This window comes from Giraffa tippelskirchi, chromosome 7 (genome assembly GCF_054371585.1).
Source record: "Giraffa tippelskirchi isolate mGirTip1 chromosome 7, T2T-mGirTip1v1.2.pri, whole genome shotgun sequence".
Lineage (NCBI taxonomy): Eukaryota > Metazoa > Chordata > Mammalia > Artiodactyla > Giraffidae > Giraffa > Giraffa tippelskirchi.
In genome coordinates this window covers 26,232,390-26,258,046 of record NC_137281.1, presented here as the reverse complement: position 1 = coordinate 26,258,046, position 25,657 = coordinate 26,232,390, and the positions used below count along the sequence as shown (strand labels likewise).

Below are 25,657 nucleotides of genomic sequence, written 5' to 3'. Positions count from 1 at the left end.
GGAGGATTCTTTACCATTGAGCCATCAGGGAATCCCTTAGGCAAGCTTTTTAAAAAACATGTATATTATCATATGTGAAACAGAACACCATTCCATGTTTGATGCATGAGACAAATGCTCAGGGCTGGGACAATGGGATGACCCAGAGGGATGGGATGGGGAGGGAGGTGAGAGGGGAGTCCAGGAAGGGGAACACATGTAAACCCATGGCTGATTCATGTCAATGTATGGCAAAAACTACTACAATATTGTAAAATAATTAGCCCTCAACTAAAATAAATAAATTTATTTAATAAAAAAAAAATAAATAAGGGAAGTGAGAGATTGAGGGAAGTAGCAAGTGAGAGAAAGAGAGAAGGGGAAGGTTGAAGTTATAAAAGAGAAGATAGCTGATGGAACTTGGGTATGGAATTTAGATCAGAGGTGGAGATAGTAGGTTTATATCTGAGACAAGGCACTTTTTTTACGAGAAAGGAAATGAAAAGATGATTGTAGAATTTGTATAGATACATATATTTTTGAGGGTGGTATGGAAGATAGTCACTTTCTGCTACCTTTGTCAAGTAGGGTCAAGATTGCTTGCTAAATGAGGTGTCACTATGGAGAAGATGACTGAAGAGATGAGAGGTTTGGGATATGGAAAATGAGGGAGCTGAGCAGAAAAAACTGATGAAGATAAGACAGCTAGTAAGTGGTAGATTTGACTTTAAGGCAGTGTTCTCCATTGTAGTTTTCTCCTTTAAGTCCCCCATTTAGGCTTCTTTTTTTTTTTTTTTAATTAATTAGTTTTTGGCTATGCTGGATCTTCATTGCTGCACTCGGGCTTTCTCTAGCTTAGGTGCATGGGCTTCTTTCTCATTGCGATGGCTTCTTCTTGTTGCAGAGCACCAGCTCTAGGGCATACAAGCTTCAGTAGTTGTGGCTGTAGAGCTGTGGGCTGAGTAGTTGTGGTAATAGGCCTAGTTACTCCATGGCATGTGACATCCTCTCGGACCAGGGATTAAACGTGTTGTCCCCTGCATTGGTAGGCAGACTCTTAACCACTGGACCACCAGGGAAGCCCTGTTGTCATTACTGTGCTATGTACTTCAGTTTAGTTCAGTCGCTCAGTTGTGTCCGATTCTCTGCAACCCCATGGATGGCAGTACACCGGGCTTCCTTGTCCATCACCAACTCCTGGTGCTTACTCAAACTCATGTCGATTGAGTTGGTGATGCCATTCAACCATCTCATCCTCTGTCGTCCCCTTCTCCTCCTGCCTTCAGTCATTCCCAGCATCAGGGTCTTTTCCAGTGAGTCAGTTCTTTGCATCACGTGGCCAAAGTATTGGAGTTTCAGCTTCAGCATCGGTCCTTCCAGTGAATATTCAGGACTGATTTCCTTTTGGATGAACTGGTTGGATCTCCTTGGTGTTCAAGGGACTCTCAGGAGTCTTCTCTAACACCACAGTTCAAAAGCATCAGTTCTTCAGCACTCAGATTTCTTTATAGTCCAACTCGCACATCCATACATAACTACTGGAAAAACCGAAGCTTTGACTAGACAGACCTTTGTTGGCAGAGTAATGTCTCTGCTTTTTAATATGCTGTCTAAATTGGTCATAACTTTTCTTCCAAGGAGCAAGCGTCTTTTAATTTCATGGCTGCAGTCACCAACTGCAGTGATTATGGAGCCCGAAAAAATAGTCTGTCACTGTTTCCATTATTTCCCCATCTCTTTGCCATGAAGTGGTGGGACCAGATGCCATGATCTTTGTTTTCTGAATGTTGAGTTTTAAGCCAAATTTTTCACTCTCCTCTTTCATTTTCATCAAGTGGCTCTTTAGTTCTTTGCTTTCTGCCATAAGGATGGTGTCATCTGCATATCTGAGATTATTGATATTTCTCCCGGCAATCTTGATTCCAGCTTGTGCTTCATCCAGTCATGATTTCTCATGATGTACTCTGCATATAAGTTAAAATAAGTAGGGTGACAATATACAGCCTTGATATACTCCTTTCCTGATTTGAAACCAGCCCATTGTTTCATGTCCAGTTCTAACTGTTGCTTCTTGACCTTCATACAGATTTCTCAGGAGGCAGGTAAGGTGGTCTGGTATTCCCATCTCTTGAAGAATTTCCCACAGTTTGTTGTGATCCACACAGTCAAAGGCTTTGGCATAGTCAATAAAGCAGAAGTAGATGTTTTTCTGGAACTCTCTTGGTTTTTCGATGATCCAGCGGATGTTGGCAATTTGATCTCTGGTTCCTCTGCCTTTTCTAAATCCAGCTTGAACATCTGGAAGTTCACGGTTCAAGTACTGTTCTATGTGCTTACACTAACTCATTCCTAAGGTCTCCTCCAGGTGCCTGAATCTCTTCTCAACACTTTCAGACACATTAGTTGGTCTATCAGTTTTATTTTCTTGGAAATTTCTCTCTTAGATCCTTCTAATGGAGAATACAATGGTAACCCACTCCAGTACTCTTACCTGGAAAATCCCATGGATGAGGTGCCTGGTAGACTGCAGTCCATGGGGTCTCAAAGAGTTGGACACAACTGAGCGACTTCACTTTCACTTTTCACTTTCATGCATTGAAGAAGGAAATGGCAACCCACTCCAGTGTTCTTGGCTGCAGAATCCCAGAGATGGTGGAGCCTGGTGGGCTGCCGTCTCTGGGGTCTCACAGAGTCGGACACGACTGAAGCGCCTCAGCAGCAGCAGCAGCAGTAGAGCCTTCTAAATTTCTCAAACCTGGACTGGTTGTATAGCTTAGGCAGTTGTACGTCTGTCATTCTGAGATCTCTCTTCTCCATTTGCCTTTCGTTGCATCACCTGTTTCTTGGCTACATATCTTATATCCTCCTTTTGCTTGGTTACTTCACACTCATTTCGGTTGAGTATTTAATCCAGGAGCATATGAGAGGTAATGGGAGGTAAATATTCAAGAGCTTACATATGGATTGGCCAAAAAGTTTGTTTGGATTTTTCTGCACGATGTTATGGAACTTTTTGGCCAACCCAGTGTTTTTAAATGTCTGTATTCTCTCCTCACACTTCATTATTCCTGGTTTTAGAAATCTAGATTAGATATAATTTTTTCTCAAGTTTTTGAAGGTACAGCTCTCCATTTTTCTTCTATCTTCCAGAGTTGCTTTTGAGAAGTCTGATGACATTCTGATTTCTGTGTTCTTCATGTGTAACTTGTTTCTCTCCTTCCGTTCTTTTAGAGTTTTTCCTCTTCGTTCCTTGTGTTCTGAAATTTAATGATGATGTGTTTCAGTCAGGATCTGTTTTTCACCCATTGTGCTTGACTCGCAGTGATCCTTTATTCCTCTTCATTTTTCTGTTCTCTCCTTCTGGAACATAAAAAAGTTTCAACTGGGACTCCTGAACCAATCCTGATATTCTCTCCCATTTCCTATTTGTCTTTTTTCTGAACTCTTTGGGTGAATTTCTTCAACTTGATCTTTCAGTTTTTCTTTGAGTCTTTCATTTGCTATTTTTAACTTCTAGGGGCTCTTTCCTATTTTATCTTTTTAAGTAAGCATATGTTCTTATTTTGGGGTTGCAGTATCTTCTTTTTTCTCCGAGGTTATTGAGATAGGTTTTATTGTTGAGGTTTCCATCTTACTGCATAGTCTTTTCCCTCCATGTTTCTTTTCTTCTCTACTTGCCTCTGTCTTTAATGTTGAAGCTTTTCTTGGATCTTTGATGATCTTTGGCTATTTGCTTGTTATTTTTTTTTTAATGGGGCACCAGAATCTTAATGGCAGTTCCATGATCACAAGTGGCACTTGCTCGTTGTAGGAGTTTTGCTAGCTCAGCTGTGCTGTCAGATGGTTGCCTGCAGAGAAATCCATTGCACTGTGACAAGGAGGAAAAAGTCCTGGGGGTTTCAATATGCAAGTTTTTAGAGAGACTTTTTAGTTCATCGCTCTGTTTTCGGTATGATAACTGGCTCTCAGTTATCCTGTTTTACTTCTTCAGAAAATCTTTAGCCTTCTGCCTAGAGGGTCCAGTAGTGTAGAGTTAGGAGGTGTGTTAAACTGGGGAGGTGATTAATGACTCACTAAATAAATAAACTTTGTGTCAGTCTTGTTTTCAACTTTGCCTTCATGTCTACTTCCGAAAGTACCTGGTAGTGCATTTCCTGAGTGTTTGGAGTTCTTTGTTGGAAATAAATTTTCTTTTCATTGTTGGCCTAAGAGTTAGCTTTTTCAGGTGCTAAATCAGTTACCATGTGTCCTACATTCCAGCTTCTAAAAGTTTTGTTGCCATGGTTTCATGTCCTGTTTTGTTGTTGTTGTATTTCTTGTGAGTTTACACCCTTAAAAAAAATCCTTTTACTCTCATTTAACGGAGTTTCAATATGGAATGGGTAAACGTGTGTTTTCAGTTCTCTGTGTGAAAGTTCTTTTGATTTGTTTTTGTTTTTTTATTGAGGTAAATTTATATAGCACACAATTAAACATTTTGAAGATTACAGTTAAGTGGTGTTTGGTGTGTTCACAGTGTTTTGCAACTATCAGTTCTCTTTAGTTTCAAAACTTTTTCATCACCTCTTGAAAACACCCCATACCATTAAGTAATTACTCCCCATTTCCTCTCCTCCCCCAACCTCAGTAACCTGTAATATGCTTTTGCGTATTCTGGAAATATCATAAGAGGCATCATACAACATGTGACCTTTTTAGTCTGGCTTTTTTTCCCTTGGCATAATGTTTCTCAGGTTTATCCAGGTTGCAGCATCTGTTAATATTTTGCCTCTTTTTATGGTTGAATAGTATTCTATTGTATGTATACACCATAATTTTCTGCCCTATTCATTCACTGATCCAGTTAGTTGTTCCATGTCCAGTTCTAACTGTTGCTTCTTGACCCACATCCAAGTTTCTCAGGAGACCAGTAAGGTGACCTGGTATTCCCATCTCCTTAAGAATTTTCCACAGTTTGTTGTGATCCACACTGTCAAAGGCTTTACTGTAGTTAATGAAGTAGAAGTAGATGTTTTTCTGTAATTCCCTTGCTTTCTCCATGATCCAATGAATGTTGGCAATTTTTTTCATGACACTAGGAAAGATTGAAGGCAAGAGAAGAAGGGGGTGGCAGAGGATGAGATGGTTAGCCTCACCTACTCAGTGGACATGAATTTGAGCAAACTCGGGGAGATAGTGGAGGACAGAGGAGTCTGGTGTGCCGCAGTCCATGGGGGTTGAGAAGAGTCAGACACAACTTAGCGACTGAACGACAACCATTCATTGATGGTTATTTGCATTTTTTCTACCTTTGTCTGTTATGAGTAATGTTGCTATAAATATTTGTGTACAAGCTTCTTTCAAGACATATGTTTGCCTTCTCTAGGGTATATACCTAGAGGTAGAATTGTTGGATCCTGTGGTAATTTTATGTTTACCTTTTTGAAGCAATCTGAATGTCAGATTGTTTTCCATAGCCTCTGCACCATTTTACTTGGCCACCATTCATGTATAATGATTCCTATTTTTCCACATCCTCACCAACACAACACTTATTATTTTCTAGGGATTTTTTGTTTGTCTTTTCTTTTAAAATTAAAATCATTCTAGTGGGTCTGAAGTGGTATCGTGGTTCTTATTTGCATTTCTTACCAACCAGTGATGTTGAACATCTTTTCACATGCTTGTTGACAATTTATGTATCTTATTTGGAGAAATGTCTGTTCAGGTCCTTTGCCCATTTAAAAAAATGGTTGTCTTTTTGTTGTTGAGTTGTAAAGAGTTCTTTATATTTTCTGGATACTAAACCCTTATTAGATATATGGTTTGCATATATTTTCTTCCATACTCTGGATTTTCTTCCCTTTATTGATAGTATCTTTTGAAGGACAAAAGTTTTTAATTTTTATGAAATCCATTTCATCTAGTTTTTCTTTTGTTGTTCATGCTTTTAGTGTCAAATCTAAGAATCCATGCCAAATCTGAGATCATGAAAGTATGCACCTGTGTTTTCTTCTAAGAGTTTTATGGGTTTAGCTGTTATAGGTAGGTCATTGATCCATTTTGAGTTAATTTTTGTGTATGATGTGAGGTGGGGTTCAACTTCATTCTTTTGTATGTGGTTATTTAGTTGTCCCAGCACCATTTGTTGAAGGGGCTAATCTTTCCCCATTGAATTATCTTAGCACCCTTGTCAAAAGTTAGTTGGCCAGAACTTCTTCTGGTGGTCCAGTGGTTAAGAAGCTGCCTCCCAATGCAGGGGACACAGGTTCAATCCCTGGTCTGGGAAGATTCGACAACCTGTGGGACAGCTAAGCCCTCATGCCACAACTATGGAAGCCCGCTCACTCTAGAGGCCATGTTCTACAACAAGAGAAGCCACTGCAGTGAGAAGCCTGCACGCTGCAGTTAGAGAGTAGCCCCCACTTGCCGCAACTAGAGAAAGCTCGAGCCAAAAATAAATAAATAAATTTTAAAAAATTCAGTTGGTCAGATTCTCAACATTGCAAATTATTAGAGAAATGCAAATCAAAATTATAGTGAGATATCACTTCACACCAGTTATAACGGCCATCATCAAAAAGTCTACAGATAATAAATACTGAAGATGGTATGGGAAAAAGGGAAGCATACTGTACTATTTGTGGGAATGTAAATTGGCGCAGCCACTATGGAGAACAGTATGGAGATTCTTTAAAAAATTAAAAATAAGAGTTACCATATGATCTAGCAATCCGACTCCTGGACATATATCCAGAAAAGATGGAAGCTCACGTTCAAAAAGATATATGCACCCCTGTGTTCATAGTAGCTCTATTTACAACAGTCAAGACATGGAAGCAATGGAAATGTCCATCAACAGATGTGTGGATAGAGAAGATGCAGTATGTTTAAACAATGGAATGTTACTCAGCTATAAAAAAAGAGTGAAATAATGCCATTTGCAGCAACATGGATGGACCTAGAGATTATCATATAAAATGAACTAAGCCAGACACAAAGTATAATATGATAGCATTTATATGTGGACTCTCAAAAAAATTAGAGAAATCAACTTATTTCCAAAACGGAAATAGACTCACAGACATGAAAACAAACTTATGGTTACCAAAGGGGAAGGAGTGGGGAGGGATACATTAGGAGTTTGGGATTAACAGATAGACACTACTATATAAAAAAATAAACAAGGACCTACTATGTAACACAGGGAACTATATCCCATATCTTGTAATAACCTATAATGGAAAATAATCTGAAAAAGAATATACATATGTATAACTGAATAACTTTGCTGTACACCTGAAACTAACACAACATTGTAAATCAGCTGTACTTCAGTTTAAAAGGAAAAAAAAAATCAATTGACCATGCATTCTGTGAGGTGAAATAAGTCAGACAGAGAAGGACAAATACTGTGTGATGTCACTTATGTGGACTCTAAAAAATACAACAAACTAGTGAATACAAAAAGAAGCAAACTCACAGATACAGAGAACAAATTAGTGGTTGGCCGTAGTGGGGCACAATATAGGAATGGAGGAGTTCAGTTCAGTTCAGTCGCTCAGTCGTGTCCGACTCTTTGCGACCCCATGAATTGCAGCACGCCAGGCCTCCCTGTCCATCACCAACTCCCGGAGTCTACCCAAACCCATGTTCATCGAGTCGGTGATGCCATCCAACCATCTCATCCTCTGTCGTCCCCTTCTCCTCCCTCCCCCAATCCTACCTGGCATTAGGGTCTTTTCCAATGAGTCAACCCTTCACATGAGGTGGCCAAAGTATTGGAGTTTCAGCTTCAACATCAGACCTTCCAATGAACACCCAGGATTGATCTCTTTTAGGATGGATTGATTGGATCTCCTTGCAGTCCAAGGGACTCTCAAGAGTCTTCTCCAACACCACAGTTCAAAAGCATCAATTCTTCGGCGCTCAGCTTCTTCACCGTCCAACTCTCACATCCATACATGACCACTGGAAAAACCATAGCCTTGACTAGACGTACTTTTGTTGGCAAAGTAATGTCTCTGCTTTTCAATATGCTATCTAGGTTGGCCATAACCTTCCTTCCAAGGAGTAAGCGTCTTTTAATTTCATGGCTGCAGTCACCATCAGCAGTGATTCTGGAGCCCCAAAAAATAAAGTCTGACACTGTTTCCACTGTTTCCCCATCTATTTCCCATGGATTGATGGGGCCAGATGCCATGATCTTAGTTTTCTGAACGTTGAGCTTTAAGCCAACTTTTTCACTCTCCTCTTTCACTTTCATCAAGAGGCTCTTTAGTTCTTCACTTTCTGCCATAAGGGTGGTGTCATCTGCATATCTGAGGTTATTGATATTTCTCCCGGCAATCTTGATTCCAGCTTGTGTTTCTTCCAGCCCAGCGTTTCTCATGATGTACTCTGCATAGAAGTTAAATAAGCAGGGTGACAATATACAGCCTTGACGTACTCCTTTGCCTATTTGGAACCAGTCTGTTGTTCCATGTCCAGTTCTAACTGTTGCTTCCTGACCTGCATACAGGTTTCTCAAGAGACAGGTCAGATGGTCTGGTACTCCCATCTCTTTCAGAATTTTCACAGTTTATTGTGATCCACACAGTCAAAGGCTTTGGCATAGTCAATAGCTAACCCTAACACAAGAGAAGACTCTACACGTGGACATCACCAGATGGTCAACACCGAAATCAGATTGATTATATTCTTTGCAGCCAAAGATGGAGAAGCTCTATACAGTCAGCAAAAACAAGACCGGGAGCAGACTGTGGCTCAGATCACGAACTGCTTATTGCCAAATTCAGACTTAAATTGAAGAAAGTAGGGAAAACCACTAGACCATTCAGGTATGACCTAGATCAAATCCCTTATGAGTATACAGTGGAAGTGACAAATAGATTTAAGGGACTAGACCTGATAGACAGAGTGCCTGATGAACTATGGACAGAGGTTCGTGACATTGTACAGGTGACAGGGATCAAGAAAATCCCCAAGGAAAAGAAATGCAAAAAAGCAAAATGGCTGTCTGAGGAGGCCTTACAGATAGCTGGGAAGAGAAGAGAAGCGAAAAGCAAAGGAGAAAAGGAAAGATATTCCCATCTGAATGCAGAGTTCCAAAGAATAGCAAGGAGAGATGAGAAAGCCTTCCTCAGCGATCAATGCAAAGAAATAGAGGAAAACAACAGATTGGGAAAGACTAGAGATCTCTTCAAGAAAATTAGAGATACCAAAGGAACATTTCATGCCAAGATAGGCTCGATAAAGGACAGAAATGGTATGGACCTAACAGAAGCAGAAGATATTAAGAAGAGGTGGCAAGAATACACAGAAGAACTGTACAAAAAAGATCTTCACGACCCAGATAATCACGATGGTGTGATTACTCACCTAGAGCCATACATCCTGGAATGTGAAGTCAAGTGGGCCTTAGAAAGCATCACTACGAACAAAGCTAGTGGAGGTGATGGAATTCCAGTTGAGCTATTTCAAATCCTCAAAGGTGATGCTGTGAAAGTGCTGCACTCAATATGCCAGCAAATTTGGAAAACTCAGCAGTGGCCACAGGACTGGAAAAGGTCAGTTTTCGTTCCGATCCCAAAGAAAGGCAATGCCAAAGAATGCTCAAACTACCGCACAATTGCACTCATCTCACATGCTAGTAAAGTAATGCTCAAAATTCTCCAAGCCAGGCTTCAGCAATATGTGAACCGTGAACTTCCAGATGTTCAAGCTGGTTTTAGAAAAGGCAGAGGAACCAGAGATCAAATTGCCAATATCCGCTGGATCATCGAAAAAGCAAGAGAGTTCCAGAATGAAGGAGTAGGTGGTACAAATTATTGAGTGTAAGATAAGTGCAAGAATGTATTATACATTACGAGGGATATAGCCAGTATTTTTTAATAACTGTTAATGGAGAATAACCTTTAAAAATGATATAAGAAATTAATTGGCTCATAGATGTTTTGGATTTGTTTCTGAACTCTCAGTTCTGTTTGTTCCATTGTTGGTATGTCTTTTCTTGTGCACTGTTTGTAGTAAGTTTTGAATTGTGAGGTGTGAGTTCTCCTGCTTTGATTTTCATTTTCAATATTATTTTGGCCGATCTAGGCCGCTTTCAGTTTCATATAAATTTGAGGATTGGTTTTTCCATTTCTGCAGAAAAAACCACTGAAATTTTGGTAGAGATTGCATTGACTCTGTAGGTTTCTTTGTGAAGTATTGCAATGTAAACAACATTAAAGTCTTCCAATTCATGAACAAGGGAAGTCTCATACCATTTATTTAGGTTTTCTTTCATTTCTTTCAGCAATATTTTGTAGTTTTTAGTGTGTAAGTATTATCTCTTTGGTTAAATTTATTCCTAAATATTATATTTTGGAGGTTGTTGTACATAGAATTCTCTTAATTTCCTTTTGGGATTGTTCTTTGCAATATATAGAAGCACAGCTGAATTTTAGGTGTTGATATTTTAACCTGCAACTTCCCTGAATTTGTTTATTAGCTTTAGTTGTGTTTTGTGGATTCTATGAGAGTTTCTATATATAGAATCATGTCATTGGCAAAAGAGATAGTTTTACTTCTTCCTTTCCAAATTGGACGCTTTCTATTTTCTTTTATTGCTTAATTGCTGACTAGGACTTCCAGTACAATGTTGAATAGCAGTGGTGAAAGATGGTGCCTTTGTCTTGTTCCTGATTTTGGAGAGAAAGCCTCCAGCTTTTCATCATTAAGTATGATACTAGCTGTGGGTTTTTTGTAAACACCGCTGTTCATTTTAAGGACTTTCTTTCTGTTCTTAGTTTTCTGAATATTCCCCCCACTCCCCTGTCATCATGATTGGGTATTGAAATCTGTCACATATATTTTCTGTGTCAATTCAGATGATCATGTATTTTTTTTCTTTCATTCTGGTAATGTGGCAAATGATTTTTGTATGTCGAACTATCCTTACGTTCTTGGGATAAATTCCACTTGATCCTTTTAATGTGGTGTTTTATTTGTTTAGTATTTTGTTGAGAATTTTTCCTTCTATATTTATAAGGGATATTGGCCTGTAGTTTTCTTGTGGTATTTTTGTCCTGCTTTGGCATCGGAGTAAAACTGGCCTCATAGAATGTTTAGGAAGTCATATCTACTCTTCTATATTTTGGAAGAGTTTGCAAAGGATTGCTGTTAACTCTCCTCTAAATGTTTGGTAGAATTTACCAATGAGACCACGTTGTCTTGGACTTCTTTTGTTGGGAGATTTTTTGGCTAGTGATTCAATCTCTTTACTTGATATCGATCTCTTGAGAATTTTTGTTTCTTCCAAGTCACTTTTGATAATTTGTGTGCTTGTAAGAATTTGCCTGTTTCTTGTATATTGCCTAAGTTGCTGGTGTGCAGTTGTTCATAGTATTCTTGTTATCATAGTATTCTCACATATATTTCTACCAGTACCAGTTATAATAACATCCTAACAGAGTCCACTTAGGTGGTACTAAACTATTTTCTCAATTTTGAAAACATTCTTGCTTGAAGTTGTTCCATGCAAACTATTCATGCATGCGTGCTCAGTCACTAAGTTGTGTCCAACTCTTTGCTACCCCATGGACTGTATGTAGCCCACTAGGCCCCTGTGTCCATGGGACTTCGCAGGCAAGAATACTGGTGTGGGTTGCCATTTGCTTCTCCAGGGGATCTTCCCGACCAAGGGAATAGAACCTGTGTCTCCAGCATCTCCTTGCATTGGCAGGCAGATTCTTTACCTGGGAAGCTTATGCAAACTATTCATAGGAGGCTAATAATTCTTCAGTAAACTCTGCATTGAGTCTTCAAGTAAATAATAAATAAGTAGAATCAGTAACATTTGGTTACACATCAGGAGCCAAGGAATACCTTGAAACATTTTGCCCTGTTTTGTAATTGCCTCTTGTTGTTGCTACCAGTGTTTTCAGTCTTTCAGTCATTCTTGCTGATGGTCTTTACCAGTTTATTTTCTCTGACATTTCTTCAGTCACAGCAGTCAGACACAGTTTAAGTTTCACCTTAGTAAATGACTTTCTTTGCCTACCTGACAAGTGAACCATTCAGAAACTTTCTTTGGTTACAGCCTCATTTTAACCTTTTCTTCTTGTGAAGAAATCTTGCTGTGATAAGATATTCTGTTTTTTTCTGATTTTTTTTTTTTTCTTTTGTTTTCCTGTAAGTTGGGAGTATTGTGATGAATGCTTACTGGTAATGCTGATGTATAAGGTATTCTTACAGCACAGCCATAATGTTGTTGCACAATAAACATAATGCTTTGCCCTCTAATTTGATAAGAAAATAGCCCACACTCCATTGTGCCTTAGAAGCATGGCATTCAATTTGAAGTCCACTCTTCTCTTTCCTATTTTTTAGTAATACCTATGCACTGACAAGTTTTTGTTTGTTTCTTTTTTACTTCCTGTCCACCCGAATTTTTTTTTTTTTCTTTAGTATTTATTTATTTGGCTGCATTGGGTCTTAGTTGTGACATGCAGGATCTTTCATTGTGGGGCTCTGGCTCTCTAGTTGTGGTGCACAGGCTCCAGAGAGCTCAGGCTCAGTAGTGACATGTTCACGCTTAGTCGCTCTGCAGCAGGTGGGATCTCAGTTCCCTCACCAGGGATCAAACCTGTATCCCCTGCCTTGCAAGGTGGTTTCTTAACCATTGGACCACCAGGAAGTCCTTGCACTGGTAAGTTTTTTAAAATGTTGCAGTACATCAGTATGCGTTGCCCTCAGAGTGCCGCCCAGTTTGTCACTGCAATGTTAGTGCACCAGGTAACAGTGGGAAACGTCTCTCACTGCTCCTCGCTCTACCTGTGCTCCGTGAGAGTGACTGCAGGCTGTACATGAATGAATGAGTGCTGTCATATTCCAATGAAGCTTTATTTGTGGGTACCAGAATTTGAATTTCATATTATTTTGTGTCATTAAGCAGTATTATTTTGATTTTTTCCAGCCATTTGAAAGCCATTCTTAGCTTGTAGCCTGTGCAGGAACAGGTGGTAGGCCAGGTTTGACCTGTGGGCTGTATTCTGCCAGTGCCTGCTTTACAGTTTAAATACATTTGTAGGCAACCTGTGTTGCCGATTACTGCATGCTTGCCTGGGGCCCCCTGGTGGCTGAAGGGAGCAAATAAGTCTTGAGATGGTCAAATTTCTGAAGCACCATGAATTTGAGAATTCTAGAGTTTGAAATCTAGATGTAGGACTATTTATCATAGGGAGATTGTAGTGGCCACTCTTACCATTTCCAGAATGTAGGCTTTGGTGACACTTAGGAAAAAAGATAAAACAGCACTCCCCAAAATTTTGTATGCAAATCTCAACAGTGCTTTAAGACATCATTCTGATATAAAATGTCTATTCATCTGCAATTTGTTTGTGTGAAGGGTGTGAATTTCAGCATTATTTAACACAAAATGGCACTGGTACAATAATTACATTTGAATGAACCCATATATCCCAAGGGTAACTTTATTCTCTTTTCACCCACCCTTTTTTTCCCACTCAAAGGCTTCAAGTTTAATATATTGATAATTTTTGCTACTTTATTAACTACATTTCTAAGTAAAACTGGGTTTTAACTATGAGAGTATGGTAGTGAAGAATGCAGTGACTTTGTATAGTTGGGTGCTGCTATCTTGCTTTGAACTAGGGTACCAGCAGTTTTCTGTATTTTTGTTTTTTAAATTTTAGTAAACTATACATAGCATAAAATCTACCATCTTAACCATTTATAAGTATATAGTTTAGTAGCATTAAGTATAGTCCCATTTTTGTGCAACTACAGGAGTGAGTTTTTTTAATCTGCCATTTTAAACTCTTTATCCAAAAAATTGAAACCCTCTTGTTCTGGTCAATCCTAGGTTTACTGTATCTAGGAATGAAATTATCCTCAAATATAGCAGAGATCATGTCATTCCCTTTTTAAAACTTTGCTGGTTTATACTATCCTTAGAATAATATTTAAACTCTTTACCATGATCCTTCTAGGTTCTGCCTCTTTCAGTTTTCCCCTTTTGGTTGTTAGCTAGCTCTAGCATAGTTGGGCCTTTCATTTCCTCAGAGAAGCCAAGGTCTTATCTGACTCACTGTTTGCTTGTGCTGTCCCACGGTGTTGGAGCTGCCATGGTGTTGAAGCTTGTATACCCATGCCTCTCCACCACCACCACCTCCCTTTTCTTTGCTTGCTGGTTCCTGTGCTGTCTTCTCAGAAAGGCCATCCCAGTACTCTCTGTAAAATAGGTTTCTTCTTTAGACTGTTTCCCCCTACTTAGTAATACTTAAAATTTTTGTTTTTGTCAATCTCCTAACCTATCCAAATTAACTTCCCTTCCTATTTACTCCATTCTCCCTACTCTATTTTATTTTTCCTTATAGTACATATAGCCATCTGACATTTTACTAGAGTGTAAGTTCTAAGAGGATGGGGACTTTGTTTTGTTTACTCATGTTTTCAGTATCTACAACATGTCTGCTATATAGTACCTACTCAAAAAATATTTAACTGAATGATCACATTACTTTTGGCTTTAGGGCAAAATACACGTAAATGATTGAAAAGTGAATAGGACCAAGTTAGGACTGGCAAAATGGGAATATGGAAAGAAACTGTTGTTGAACTGAAGAAATAACCAATACTGGAGCTGTTCTACCTTTGGACCTTGTGTTACTGTTGAATGATAAATATCATCCTCCCCTTCAGGTATTTTTGAGTTCAGTTTTCTGTCCTTTGCAGCCTGGAAACATCATATTTCATACAGAATCATTTCAATCCTAAACAGCACTAAATTTTTTAAAAAAGCCTTTTTTATTGTCCACACCACGCAGCCAACTAGAGATCGAACCCATACTCCCTGCGTTGGAAGTATGGAGTTTTAACTCCTGGACCACCAGGGAAGTGTCTAAATTACACTAAATTTAAAAATAACATCTTGATTGAAGAAACTGATTCTTCTGTCCCTCCAGTGTTGCAAATTGCCAACATTCATTGGATCATAGAGAAAGCAAGGGAATTCCAGAAAAACATCTGCTTCATTGACTACGAGAAAGCCTTTGACTGTGTGGATCACAACAAACTGTGGAATATTCTTGAAGAGATGGAAACACCAGACTACCTTACCAGTCTCCTGAGAAACCTGTATGTGGGTCCAGAAGCAACAGTTAGAACCTTACATGGGACAGCTGACTGGTTCAACATTGAGAAAGGAATATGTCAAGGCTGTATATTATCACCCTGCTTATTTAACTTACATGCAAAATACATCATGCAAAATACCAGGCTGGATAAATCACAAGCTGGAATCAGGAATGCCGGGAAAAGTGTCAAAAACCTCAGATATGCAGATGATGCCACTCCAGTCGCAGAAAGCAAAGAGGAACTAAAGAACCTGTTGATGAAGGTGAAAGAGGAGAGTGAAAAAATTGGCTTAAAACTCAGCAATCAAAAAACTGAGATGATGGCATTCGGTCCCATCACTTTATGGTAAATAGAAGGGCAAAAGTGGAGGCAGTGACAGTTTTTATTCTCTTGGGCTCCAAAATCACTGCGGACGGTGACTATAGTCATGAAATTAAAAGATGCTTGCTCCTTGGAAGGAAAGCTATGACAAACCTAGACATCATATTAAAAAGCGAAGACATTGCTTTGCCAGCAAATGTCCATATGGTCAAAGCTACTGATTTTTCCAGTAGTCATGTATGGATGTGAGAGTTGGACCATAAGAAAGGCTCAGCACCAAAGAATTGGTGCTTTCAAACTGTAGTGCTTGAGAAGATTCTTGAGAGTCCCATGGTCTGCAAAGAGTTCAAACCAGTCAATCCCAAAGGAAATCAACCTTAAATATTCATTGAAAGGGCTGATGATGAAGCTGAAGCTGCAGTATTTTGGTCACCTGATACCCAGAGCTGACTCATTGGAAAAGACCCTGATGCTGGGAAAGATTGCAGGCAAAAAAAGGAGAAGAGGGTGGCAGAGGATGAGATGGTTAGATAGCATCACCTACTCAATGGACATGAATTTGAGCAAACTCCAGAAAATAGTGAAGGACAGGGAAGCCTGGTGTGTTGCAGCCCAGGGGGTCACGAGGAGTCAGACACGACTTGGCGACTAAACAACAATAACAAATCCTTTCCATTAATAAACTAGTGTGTATACTTACAATTAAAAACTGTTCAAAGACTCTGCTTTATCCTTTACTTCATTTTAACCTGCTGGCTCCAGATGAGGCTGAATTTATATGATCATATCATTATATAGTTTCATGGATATTTTTTAGAATTATGGATGTGATTATTTCTTTTATAAAAGCATTTATTGTTTTCAGATTCTCAATTTTAGAAAAATGTGGAAATAAAAAGAAAAAATTGCATAAAAAATGAAAATTGCATGTATCCACAGGTACATTAAAACACACAGACATGCCACTCTTTGGTAGAGCTAATGATGTACATATTTTGTTCCACTCTCTTCTCTCGAGATTATTATTATTTACATTCTCATCTAGTAATTTATACATCTAAAATTTATAATTTCTTATTTTGTTAATTATTTTTCTTTTTTGCTCCCCCAACCCCCATAGATCTTGAGCCAGATGATTGTGCATCCATTTACATCTTTAATGTAGATCCACCTCCATCTACTTTAAACTCACCACTTTGCTTACCACATCATGGATTACCGTCTCACTCTTCTGTTTTGTCACCATCGTTTCAGCTCCAAGGTCACAAAAACTATGAAGGAACTTGTGAAATTCCTGAATCTAAATACAGCCCATTAAGTGGTCCCAAACCCTTTGAGTGCCCAAGTATTCAAATTACATCCATCTCTCCTAACTGTCATCAAGAAATTGATGCTCATGAAGATGACCTACACATAAATGACCCAGAAAGAGAATATTTGGAAAGGCCTTCTAGAGATCATCTCTATCTTCCTCTTGAGCCATCCTGCTGGGAATCTTCCCTTAGTCCTAGTCCTGCCAGTAGCATCTCTTCTAGGAGCTGGTTCTCAGATGCGTCTTCTTGTGAATCTCTTTCACATATTTATGATGATGTGGATTCGGAGTTGAATGAAGCTGCTGCCCGATTTACTCTCGGATCCCCTCTGACTTCTCCTGGTGGCTCTCCAGGAGGCTGCCCTGGAGAAGAGTCCTGGCATCAACAGTATGGACTTGGACATTCTTTGTCACCTAGGCAATCTCCTTGCCACTCTCCTAGATCTAGTATCACTGATGAGAATTGGCTGAGCCCCAGGCCAGCCTCAGGACCCTCATCAAGGCCTACTTCCCCTTGTGGGAAACGGCGGCACTCTAGTGCTGAGGTTTGTTATCCTGGGTCCCTTTCACCACATCATTCGCCTGTTCCTTCTCCTGGTCACTCCCCCAGGGGAAGTGTAACAGAAGATACCTGGCTCAATGCTCCTGCTCCTGTCCAGGGTGGATCAGGCCTTGGCCCTGCAATTTTTCCATATCAGTACTGTGCAGAAACTGATATTCCTCTGAAAACAAGGAAGACTTCTGAAGATCAAGCTCTCGTACTACCAGGAAAATTAGAGCTCTGTTCAGATGACCAAGGGAATCTTTCACCATCGCGGGAAGCTTCAATAGATGATGGCCTTGGATCTCAGTATCCTTTAAAGAAAGATTCATCTGGTGACCAGTTTCTTTCAGTTCCTTCACCCTTTACCTGGAACAAACCAAAGCCTGGTCACACCCCTATATTTCGGTGAGTTGATGGAAATGACTGATGGTCATTTTTCATGTTTATGTTTATTGGTGGCATGTAACTACTGCATTATCTATGTAGAATAATTTGACCATCTTTCCTCCTCCTCTTTTGCCCTTTAGTTTCTTCCAGACAACTTAAAAGACCACATTTATTTTCCTTTTAGTCTTAAAAGTGTCTTTAAATACACGAAAGTTATCATTTTAAAAGTGTATAATGAATTGTAAATAATAACAAATTGCATTAGAAGCCCTAGAATGAATTTTCTTTTTTCAGAATGTATTTTCTTATTCACAAAAGCTTCTTGTAAAAGATAATAGTATAAATTAAATTACTGATTATTCCTACTTAGGGATAAGGTTTATATTATATATATATTTTTGAATTTTTATATTTTTAAGAACTCAATAATATACAAGTGAAATTTGGCTTTTTTATATTTGTGACAAGTGTTTTTCTTTTTCCATAATTTAGTTTGTCTTTAGTCTTCATATAAGTTTGTGATTTTTGTTGTTGGTTTAGAGGAATTTTTAAGTTTTATATATTCAAATTTGTCTTTTCCTTCACAGCTTTTAGATTTTATGTTATATTTGAAAGCCTATCCCACTCTAAAATAACTACAAATAAAGAGAAAATCTAACTTTCACGTTTCTAATTTTTATGTATAATTTTTATAATATATGTATGTAACATATATAGTGTTTGTATTTGTACATATATATATATTTGAATCTTGAGTCTAGCTAAGGATTGAAGACTATTGTAATGACTATTTTCTAAATGGCCTATCAGTTATCACAATGCCATTTATAGAATCAATCTCATCTATAATTGATTAGGGAAGACAAGTTATCTTGTGTTAAATCCCCACAGAGAGGTGGGTCTGTTTACTTTTTAAAAAAAATACTTTGTTATTGGTACAAATGTTTATTTCTGAATCTAGATATTTAGAAAATTATAATGTGGAATTATGGTATTGAAGACTCCTTTGAACCCATCACTTTGCTTTTAAAAATTATCTTAATCTTTTTAGGGATTTGCTTTAACAAGTGCAGAAACTTGCTGAGAGTTGATGAAGTTGAGTTGTTGTTTCAGACTAATAAAAATTAGTACCTTTGAGCTTCAGAGTAGCTGGTAATGCTAGGCCGAGGATATTAAGGGAAGCAATGAAATAACTTAGAAATTTACTCTAGGCATGGTAGCATTCAAAGGTAGAAAAGATGTTTAAAGTCTCATTTCACCAATTATTAAGATATTTTTAAAAATAGAAGATACTACTTTTTACTACAAATCATCCTAGCTTTGGGTCCATTAATATTTGACCTATAGACTTAGAAGTTGTTTCTTTTCTAATTCCATATTTTCATTGTTGGTATATCTAAATGAACCTGTCCCCTTTAAGCTATCTAAAAATTGTTTTGATTGTTTTTGTGATTATACACATAGTTGAGAAACAGTTATAGTTTTATGGGATTTTTAATTTTTAATAAAATAATAGAATTTGTCCTTTTTTTAAAAAAAAAATAGAAACCAAAAAATAAATAAAATTGATTTTATTATCAGGTTAATTATTTCTAAAACACCCTCTGTATCCAGTGTTACAACATATTAAGTGAAGTTTTGTGTTCTTTTGTTTCTTTAAATTTTAGTTTTTAAATACTTTACTTCAAAGATCATAGGAAGAAATGTTGGTGCCTTCAAAGAAATAATTTGAATCACTGCTTGGCTGGCAATAATAGCATGGTGAAATGTGTCCTTGTGTGTTTTGTTTATAGCACATCTTCATTACCTCCACTAGACTGGCCTTTACCAACTCATTTTGGACAATGTGAGCTGAAAATAGAAGTGCAACCTAAAACTCATCATCGAGCCCATTATGAAACTGAAGGTAGCCGAGGAGCAGTAAAAGCATCTACTGGGGGACATCCTGTTGTGAAGGTATGAGATTTTAGGGGTGTGTTTTACAGATACCATATATCTGTTGTTGGTAGGGTCCATTCAGTCAGGTACTGCTGAGCCTGAAGAGAGAAAACTTTCAAACCTGAAAAGCTTCCATTGAGGTTTTGTGTCCTTGTTGATACAGTTGCACTTCTGCATTGTGGGGTTTTTTTTGGCTAGGCTAAAAGATATTCTTACTGGACTGACTCTTCAGCTAGTAAAACTCTAGGGAAAGATCTTAATGGTCAAATAATTGTTTTTCTGACTAAAAGAAAAGACTGTTTATGTTTATAATGCATATTTGTTTAAGGTCCAAATAATACAGAAAAGTGAAAAGAGTAAAGCAATAAATTACCTAAAGTCTAAATCTCTCAGAAATAAGCAGTTGTTGACATTTGATTAACAATCCAGGCAATTCTCTGTTTGTATATTTAGTGGAAGAGTAGATGGATGACTAGAAAAAATGAATGGATTTTTTTTTAAAAGGATAGGACTGTATATTGAACATCTTTGTAATTAAATTAATTTATTAGAAAAAAAACTAAAGTGAAATTATTAAAATTATATAATACCTGAGTATAAAATATGATATATAAGCTTTAAGAGTTGAATATTAACTTTAATTTTACTTGAATGAAACATTTAAAAAAATGAACCAAAACTATATGAACTGCTAAACTCTGGATATTGTTCTTCACTTTAAGAGATCCTGAACAGTCTTTCTAAAGTCAAAGAAATTAAATAAATTATTGAGAAGTTGAATTTTTGTCTTAGATTTAAATATTACAAATTTCTCCCTTGAAAAATGAGGTAATTGTCTCTCTTAAACTTCTTCCCCCTGCACTGCCCTCTACCTCCTGAATTTTGTTGCTTATATTAATTAATCTTCTTTTCAAACATATACTCATCTCTCTACCTCATGTCCCGCCACTCCTATTGTTTAGCTTAGTCCTATATGTAGTTGGATTCCAGGTTTAGTACTAATTCTTTTTTATTTCTTTTTAAAGTGCTTTTTTTTTGTTTAAGTGTTTAAGGAGGGCTTTGGATTCTGTATTCCCTGGATTCTTTCATATTTGAAATTATTTGTTGCTTTTATATACTCAAACATCAGAATGGCTATGTTGTAATATCTTGTCACTTATTTTTTTCTCTTAGTACTTGTCTTATGGCATTGTGTATTGTAGTGGAGAAATTAATTGAACAAATACAGTTTATAGCCGATCATTTCCTATACCAGCCATATTTTATGATTTATTTTCATTATCTAAACATGATTTATAGTTCTTGACAAACAAACCTTTACATTTTAGGTGGGTTTTAAAATGACTTGTAAGAAGAAATGTCAGTTCTAGAAAAAGAGATCAGATTTATGGTTACCAGAGGCAGGGGGTTGGAAGAGGGGGAATGGATGAGGGTAGTCAAAAGATATGAACTTCCAGTTAAAAGATTAGTAGTGGGGATGTAATATACAAAATGGTGACTGTAGTTAACACTGTTGTATGCTATATTTGAGAGTTGCTAGGAGAGTAGATCCTCAAGTTCTCATCACAATAAACACCCTCCCTCCCATATAACTGTAAGAAGTCATGGATGTTAATGAAATTTATCATGATAGTAAGTTTGCAATATATGTAAAAATATATGTAAATCAAGCAATTATGTTGTGTACCTTAAAATTTCAGTGCTATATGCCAATTATAGCTCAATAAAACCAAAAGAGAAAGATCAGGAAACCTCAACATAGGAATTTTACCATTTGTTATTAGAGCTTTAGTTTACTCTTAAATGAGAGCTTAATTTAGGAGAAGGATTCTTTGCTTCATTCTTTTATCTTTTTTTTTTTTTTTTAAGCCACACCATGCAGCTTCCAGGATCTTAGTTCGCTGACTAGGGATTGAACCAGGACCCTGGCAGAGAAAACACTAAGTCTTAGCCACTAGACCACCACGAAATTCCCCATTTCTCGTGTCTTTGACTTTTCTTCAGTTCAGTTCAGTCACTCAGTTGTGTCCGACTCTTTGCAACCCCATGGACTGCAGCACACCAGGCTTCCCTGTCCATCACCAGCTCCCAGAGCTTGCTCAGACTCATGTCTGTCGAGTCGGTGATGCCATCCAACCATCTCATCCTCTGTTGTCCCCTTCTCCTCCTGCTTTCAATCTTTCCCAGCATCAGGGTCTTTTCCAGTGAGTCAGTTCTTCTCATCAGATGGCCAGAATATTGAAGTTTCAGCTTTAGCATCAGTCCTTCCAATGAATATTCAGGACTGATTTCCTTTAGGATGGACTGGTGGGATCTCCTTGCAGTCCAAGGGACTCTCAGGAGTCTTTTTCAACACCACAGTTCAAAAGCATCAGTTCTTCGGTGCTCAGCTTTCTTTATGGTCCAACTCTCACGTCCATACATGACTACTGGAAAAACCATAGCTTTTACTAGATGGACCTTTGTTGGCAGAGTAATGTCTCTGCTTTTTAATATGCTGTATAGGTTGGTCATAGCTTTCCTTCCAAGGAGCAAGCGTCTTTTAATTTCATGACTGCAGTCACCATCTGCAGTGATTTTAGAGCCCAAGAAAAGAAAGTCTGTCACTGTTGCCATTATTTCCCCATCTATTTGCCATAAAGTGATGGGACTGGACGCCGTGATCTTCGTTCTTTGAATGTTGAGTGTTAAGCCAGCTTTTTCACTCTCCTCTTTTACCTTCATCAAAGGGCTCTTTAGTTCCTCTTTGCTTTGTGCCATAAAGGTGGTGTCATCTGAATATCTGAGGTTATTGACATTTCTCCCAGCAATCTTGATTCCATCTTGTGCTTCATCCTGCCCCACATTTCACGCAATGTACTCTGCATATAAATTAAAAAGCAAGGTGACAGTATACAGCTTTGATGCACTCCTTTCCCAATTTGGAACCAGTCTGTTATTCCATGTCCAGTTCTTACTGTTGCTTCTTGACCTGCATACAGATTTCTCAGGAGGCAGGTAAGGTGGTCTGGTATTCCCATCTCTTGGAAGAATTTTTCACAGTTCGTTGTGATCCACACAGTCAAAGGCTTTGGCATAGTCAATAAGGCAGATGTTTTTCTGGAACTCTGTTGCTTTTTCTATGATCCAGCGGATGGTGGCAATTTGATCTCTGGTTCCTCTGCCTTTTCTAAATCCAGCTTGAACATCTGGAAGTTCTCGGTTCACATACTGTTGAAGCCTGGCTTGGAGAATTTTGAGCATTACTTTGCTAGCATGTGAGATGAGTGCAATTGTGCAGTAGCTTGAACATTCTTTGGCATTGTCTGTCTTTGGGATCAGAATGAAAACTGACCTTTTTCAGTCCTGTGGCCACTGCTGTGTTTTCCATATTTGCTGGCATACTGAGTACATCATTAACAGCATCATCTATTAGGATTTGAAATAGCTCAACTGGAATTTCATCACCTCCACTAGCTTTGTTCATAGTGATGCTTGCTAAGGCCCACTTGACTTTGCATTCCAGGATGTCTGGCTCTAGGTGAATGATCACATCGTCGTTATCTAGGTCATTAAGATCTTTTTTGCATAGTTCTTATGTTTATTCTTACCACCTCTTCTTAATATCTTCTGCTTCTGTTAGGTCCATCTCACTTCTGTCCTTTATTGTGCCTGTCTTTATGCCCTTGGTGTCTCTAATTTTCTTGACGAGATCTCTAGTCTTTCCCAGTCTATTGTTTTCCTCTATTTTTTTGCATTGTTCACTTAGGAAGGCTTTCTTATTTCTCCTTGCTCTTCTTTGGCACTCTGCATTCAGATGGGTATATCTTTCCTTTTTGCCTTTGCCTTTCACTTCTCAGCTATTTGAAAGTTCTCCTTAGACAACCATTTTGCCTTTTTGTATTTCTTTTTCTTGGGGATGGTTTTGATCACCACCTCCTGTACAGTGTCATGAACCTCCATCCATAGTTCTTCAGGCACTCTCTATCAGATCTAATCCCTTGAATCTATTTGTCACTTCCACTGTATAATCGTAAGGGATTTTATTTAGATCATACCTGAATGATCTAATGGTTTTCCCTACTTTTTTCAGTTTAAGTCTGAATTTTACAATAAGGAGTTAATGATGTGAGCCACCGTCAGTTTCCGGTCTTGTTTTTGATGTCTGTATAGAGCTTCTCCATCTTCTGCTGCAAAGAATATAATCAGTCTGATTTTGGTATTGACCATCTGGTGATGTCCATGTGTAGAGTCGTCTCTTGTGTTATTGGGAGAGGGTGTTTGCCATGACCAGTTCGTTCTCTTGGCAAAATTCTGTTAGCCTTTGCCCTGCTTCATTTTGTACTTCAAGGCCAAACTTGCCTGTTACTCCAGGTATCTCTTGATTTCCTACTTTTGCCACCCGGTCCCCTATGATGAAAAGGACATCTTTTTATGGTGTTAGTTCTAGAAGATCTTGGAAGTCATCATAGAACTTTGTAGGTCATCATAGAAAGTCAAGAAATTGACTTCTCTTACCAGGAGAAAAATTATTTACAAGTGCTTAAATGAATTTCCTACCCTCAAATAAGGGAAAGGGCAATTCCCTGGCAGTCCGGTGGCTAGGACTTGATATTTCCATTGCCAGGGCCCCGGGTTCGATCCCTGGCCAGGGAGCTAAGATCCCAGAATCCATGTGACAGCAGCCAAAAAAAATAAAATAGATTCCCTAAGAATTTTATAGTTTAAATCATACAATATTTAGGTCTTTTCTCAATTTGAGTTAATTTTTGTATATGGTGTTAGGTGTGGATCCAACTATATTATTTTGCTTGTAGATACCTAGTTTTCTCAGCATTATTTGTTGAAAAGAGTCCTTTCCTCATTGAATGTTCTTAGCATTGTTAAAAATCATTCCTAGTGATCCAGCGGTCAGGGCTCGGCCCTTTCACCGCTGGGGCCCAGATTCAGTCCTTGTTTGGAGAAATAAGATCCTGCAAGCTGTGTGGCATGGCCAAAAACAAAACTGAAAAAAAATCATTTGACCATATGTGCAAGAGTTTATTTCTAGGCTCTCTATTCTATCCCATTGGTCTTGATGTCTGGCTTTAGGCTAGTCCCACAGTGTTTTTTATTACAGTAGCTTTATAGTAAGTTTTGAAATCTAAAAGTGGATGTGTTCACCTTTGTTCTTTGTTTTTGAAAATTATTTTGGCTATTCAGGGTCCCTTGAAATTCCATATGACTTCTGGGATGGATTTTTCTATTTCTGTAAAACTAACTTTGAGATTTTTATGCAGCTTGCATTGAATCTGTCGATTGCTTTAGGTAGTATTGTTCCAGTTCTTGAGCATAGGATTTTTTTCTATTTATGCATGTCTTTAATTTTTTTCAGCAGTGTTTTGTAGTTTTCATTGTGTTAATTCCTGGGTATTTTATTCTTTTTAGGGCTATTGTAAATGGAATTGTTTTTGTAATTTCCTTTTCAGGTTGTTCATTGTGTATAGAAATGCAGCTGATTTTCATGTGTTGACTTTATGTGCTGCTACTTTGTTGAATTCATTTATTATCTCTAGCAGTTTTTGTTTTTTTGGTAGAATTGTTAGAGTTTTCTGTAGATAAGGGGCTTCCCTAGTGGCTCAGATGGTAAAGAATCTGCCTGCAGTGTAGGAGACCTGGGTTCAATCCCTGGGTCGGGAAGATCCTCTGGAGAAGGAAATGGCTACCCACTCCAGTATTCTTGCCTGGAGAATCCCATGGACAGAGGAGCCTGGCGGGCTACAGTCTATGGGATCTCAGAGTCGGACACGACTGAGCGACTAACACTTTCTATAGATAAGATTATATCATCTGTGATGTGATGGAGGTTAATTATGGATGAAACCTTACCTCCTGTTCCTTTTTCTTAAAATGAGGATAATAATACACCTAGTTAAGAGTTAAGGGGGATCAAATGAAATGTTGCATGTAAAGAACATAATGAATGCTCAGTATTTGTTATTGTTTAGTCACTTATTTCGGAGAAGGCAATGGCACCCCACTCCAGTACTCTTGCCTGGAAACTCCCATGGACGGAGGAGCCTGGTAGGCTGTAG

The 25,657-nt window shown here is 38.2% G+C and overlaps 1 protein-coding gene across 8 annotated transcripts in view; it reads left to right on the top strand.

The window, feature by feature from the left end:
- Nucleotides 1–25,657, top strand: part of NFATC3 (nuclear factor of activated T cells 3) — a 103,916-nt gene that overhangs the window by 19,025 nt on the left and 59,234 nt on the right. For 5 of the 8 annotated variants that reach the window (XM_081512786.1, XM_081512787.1, XM_081512789.1 and 2 more), the window contains exons 2-3: nucleotides 16,544–17,684; nucleotides 19,460–19,622. In XM_081512786.1, the coding sequence (XP_081368912.1) occupies nucleotides 16,544–17,684; nucleotides 19,460–19,622 (1,304 nt within the window). Of the gene's footprint in view, nucleotides 1–14,498; nucleotides 14,668–16,543; nucleotides 17,685–19,459; nucleotides 19,623–25,657 lie in introns of all 8 variants that reach the window. The other 3 variants (XM_081512791.1, XM_081512794.1, XM_081512790.1) reach the window with 2 other exon arrangements.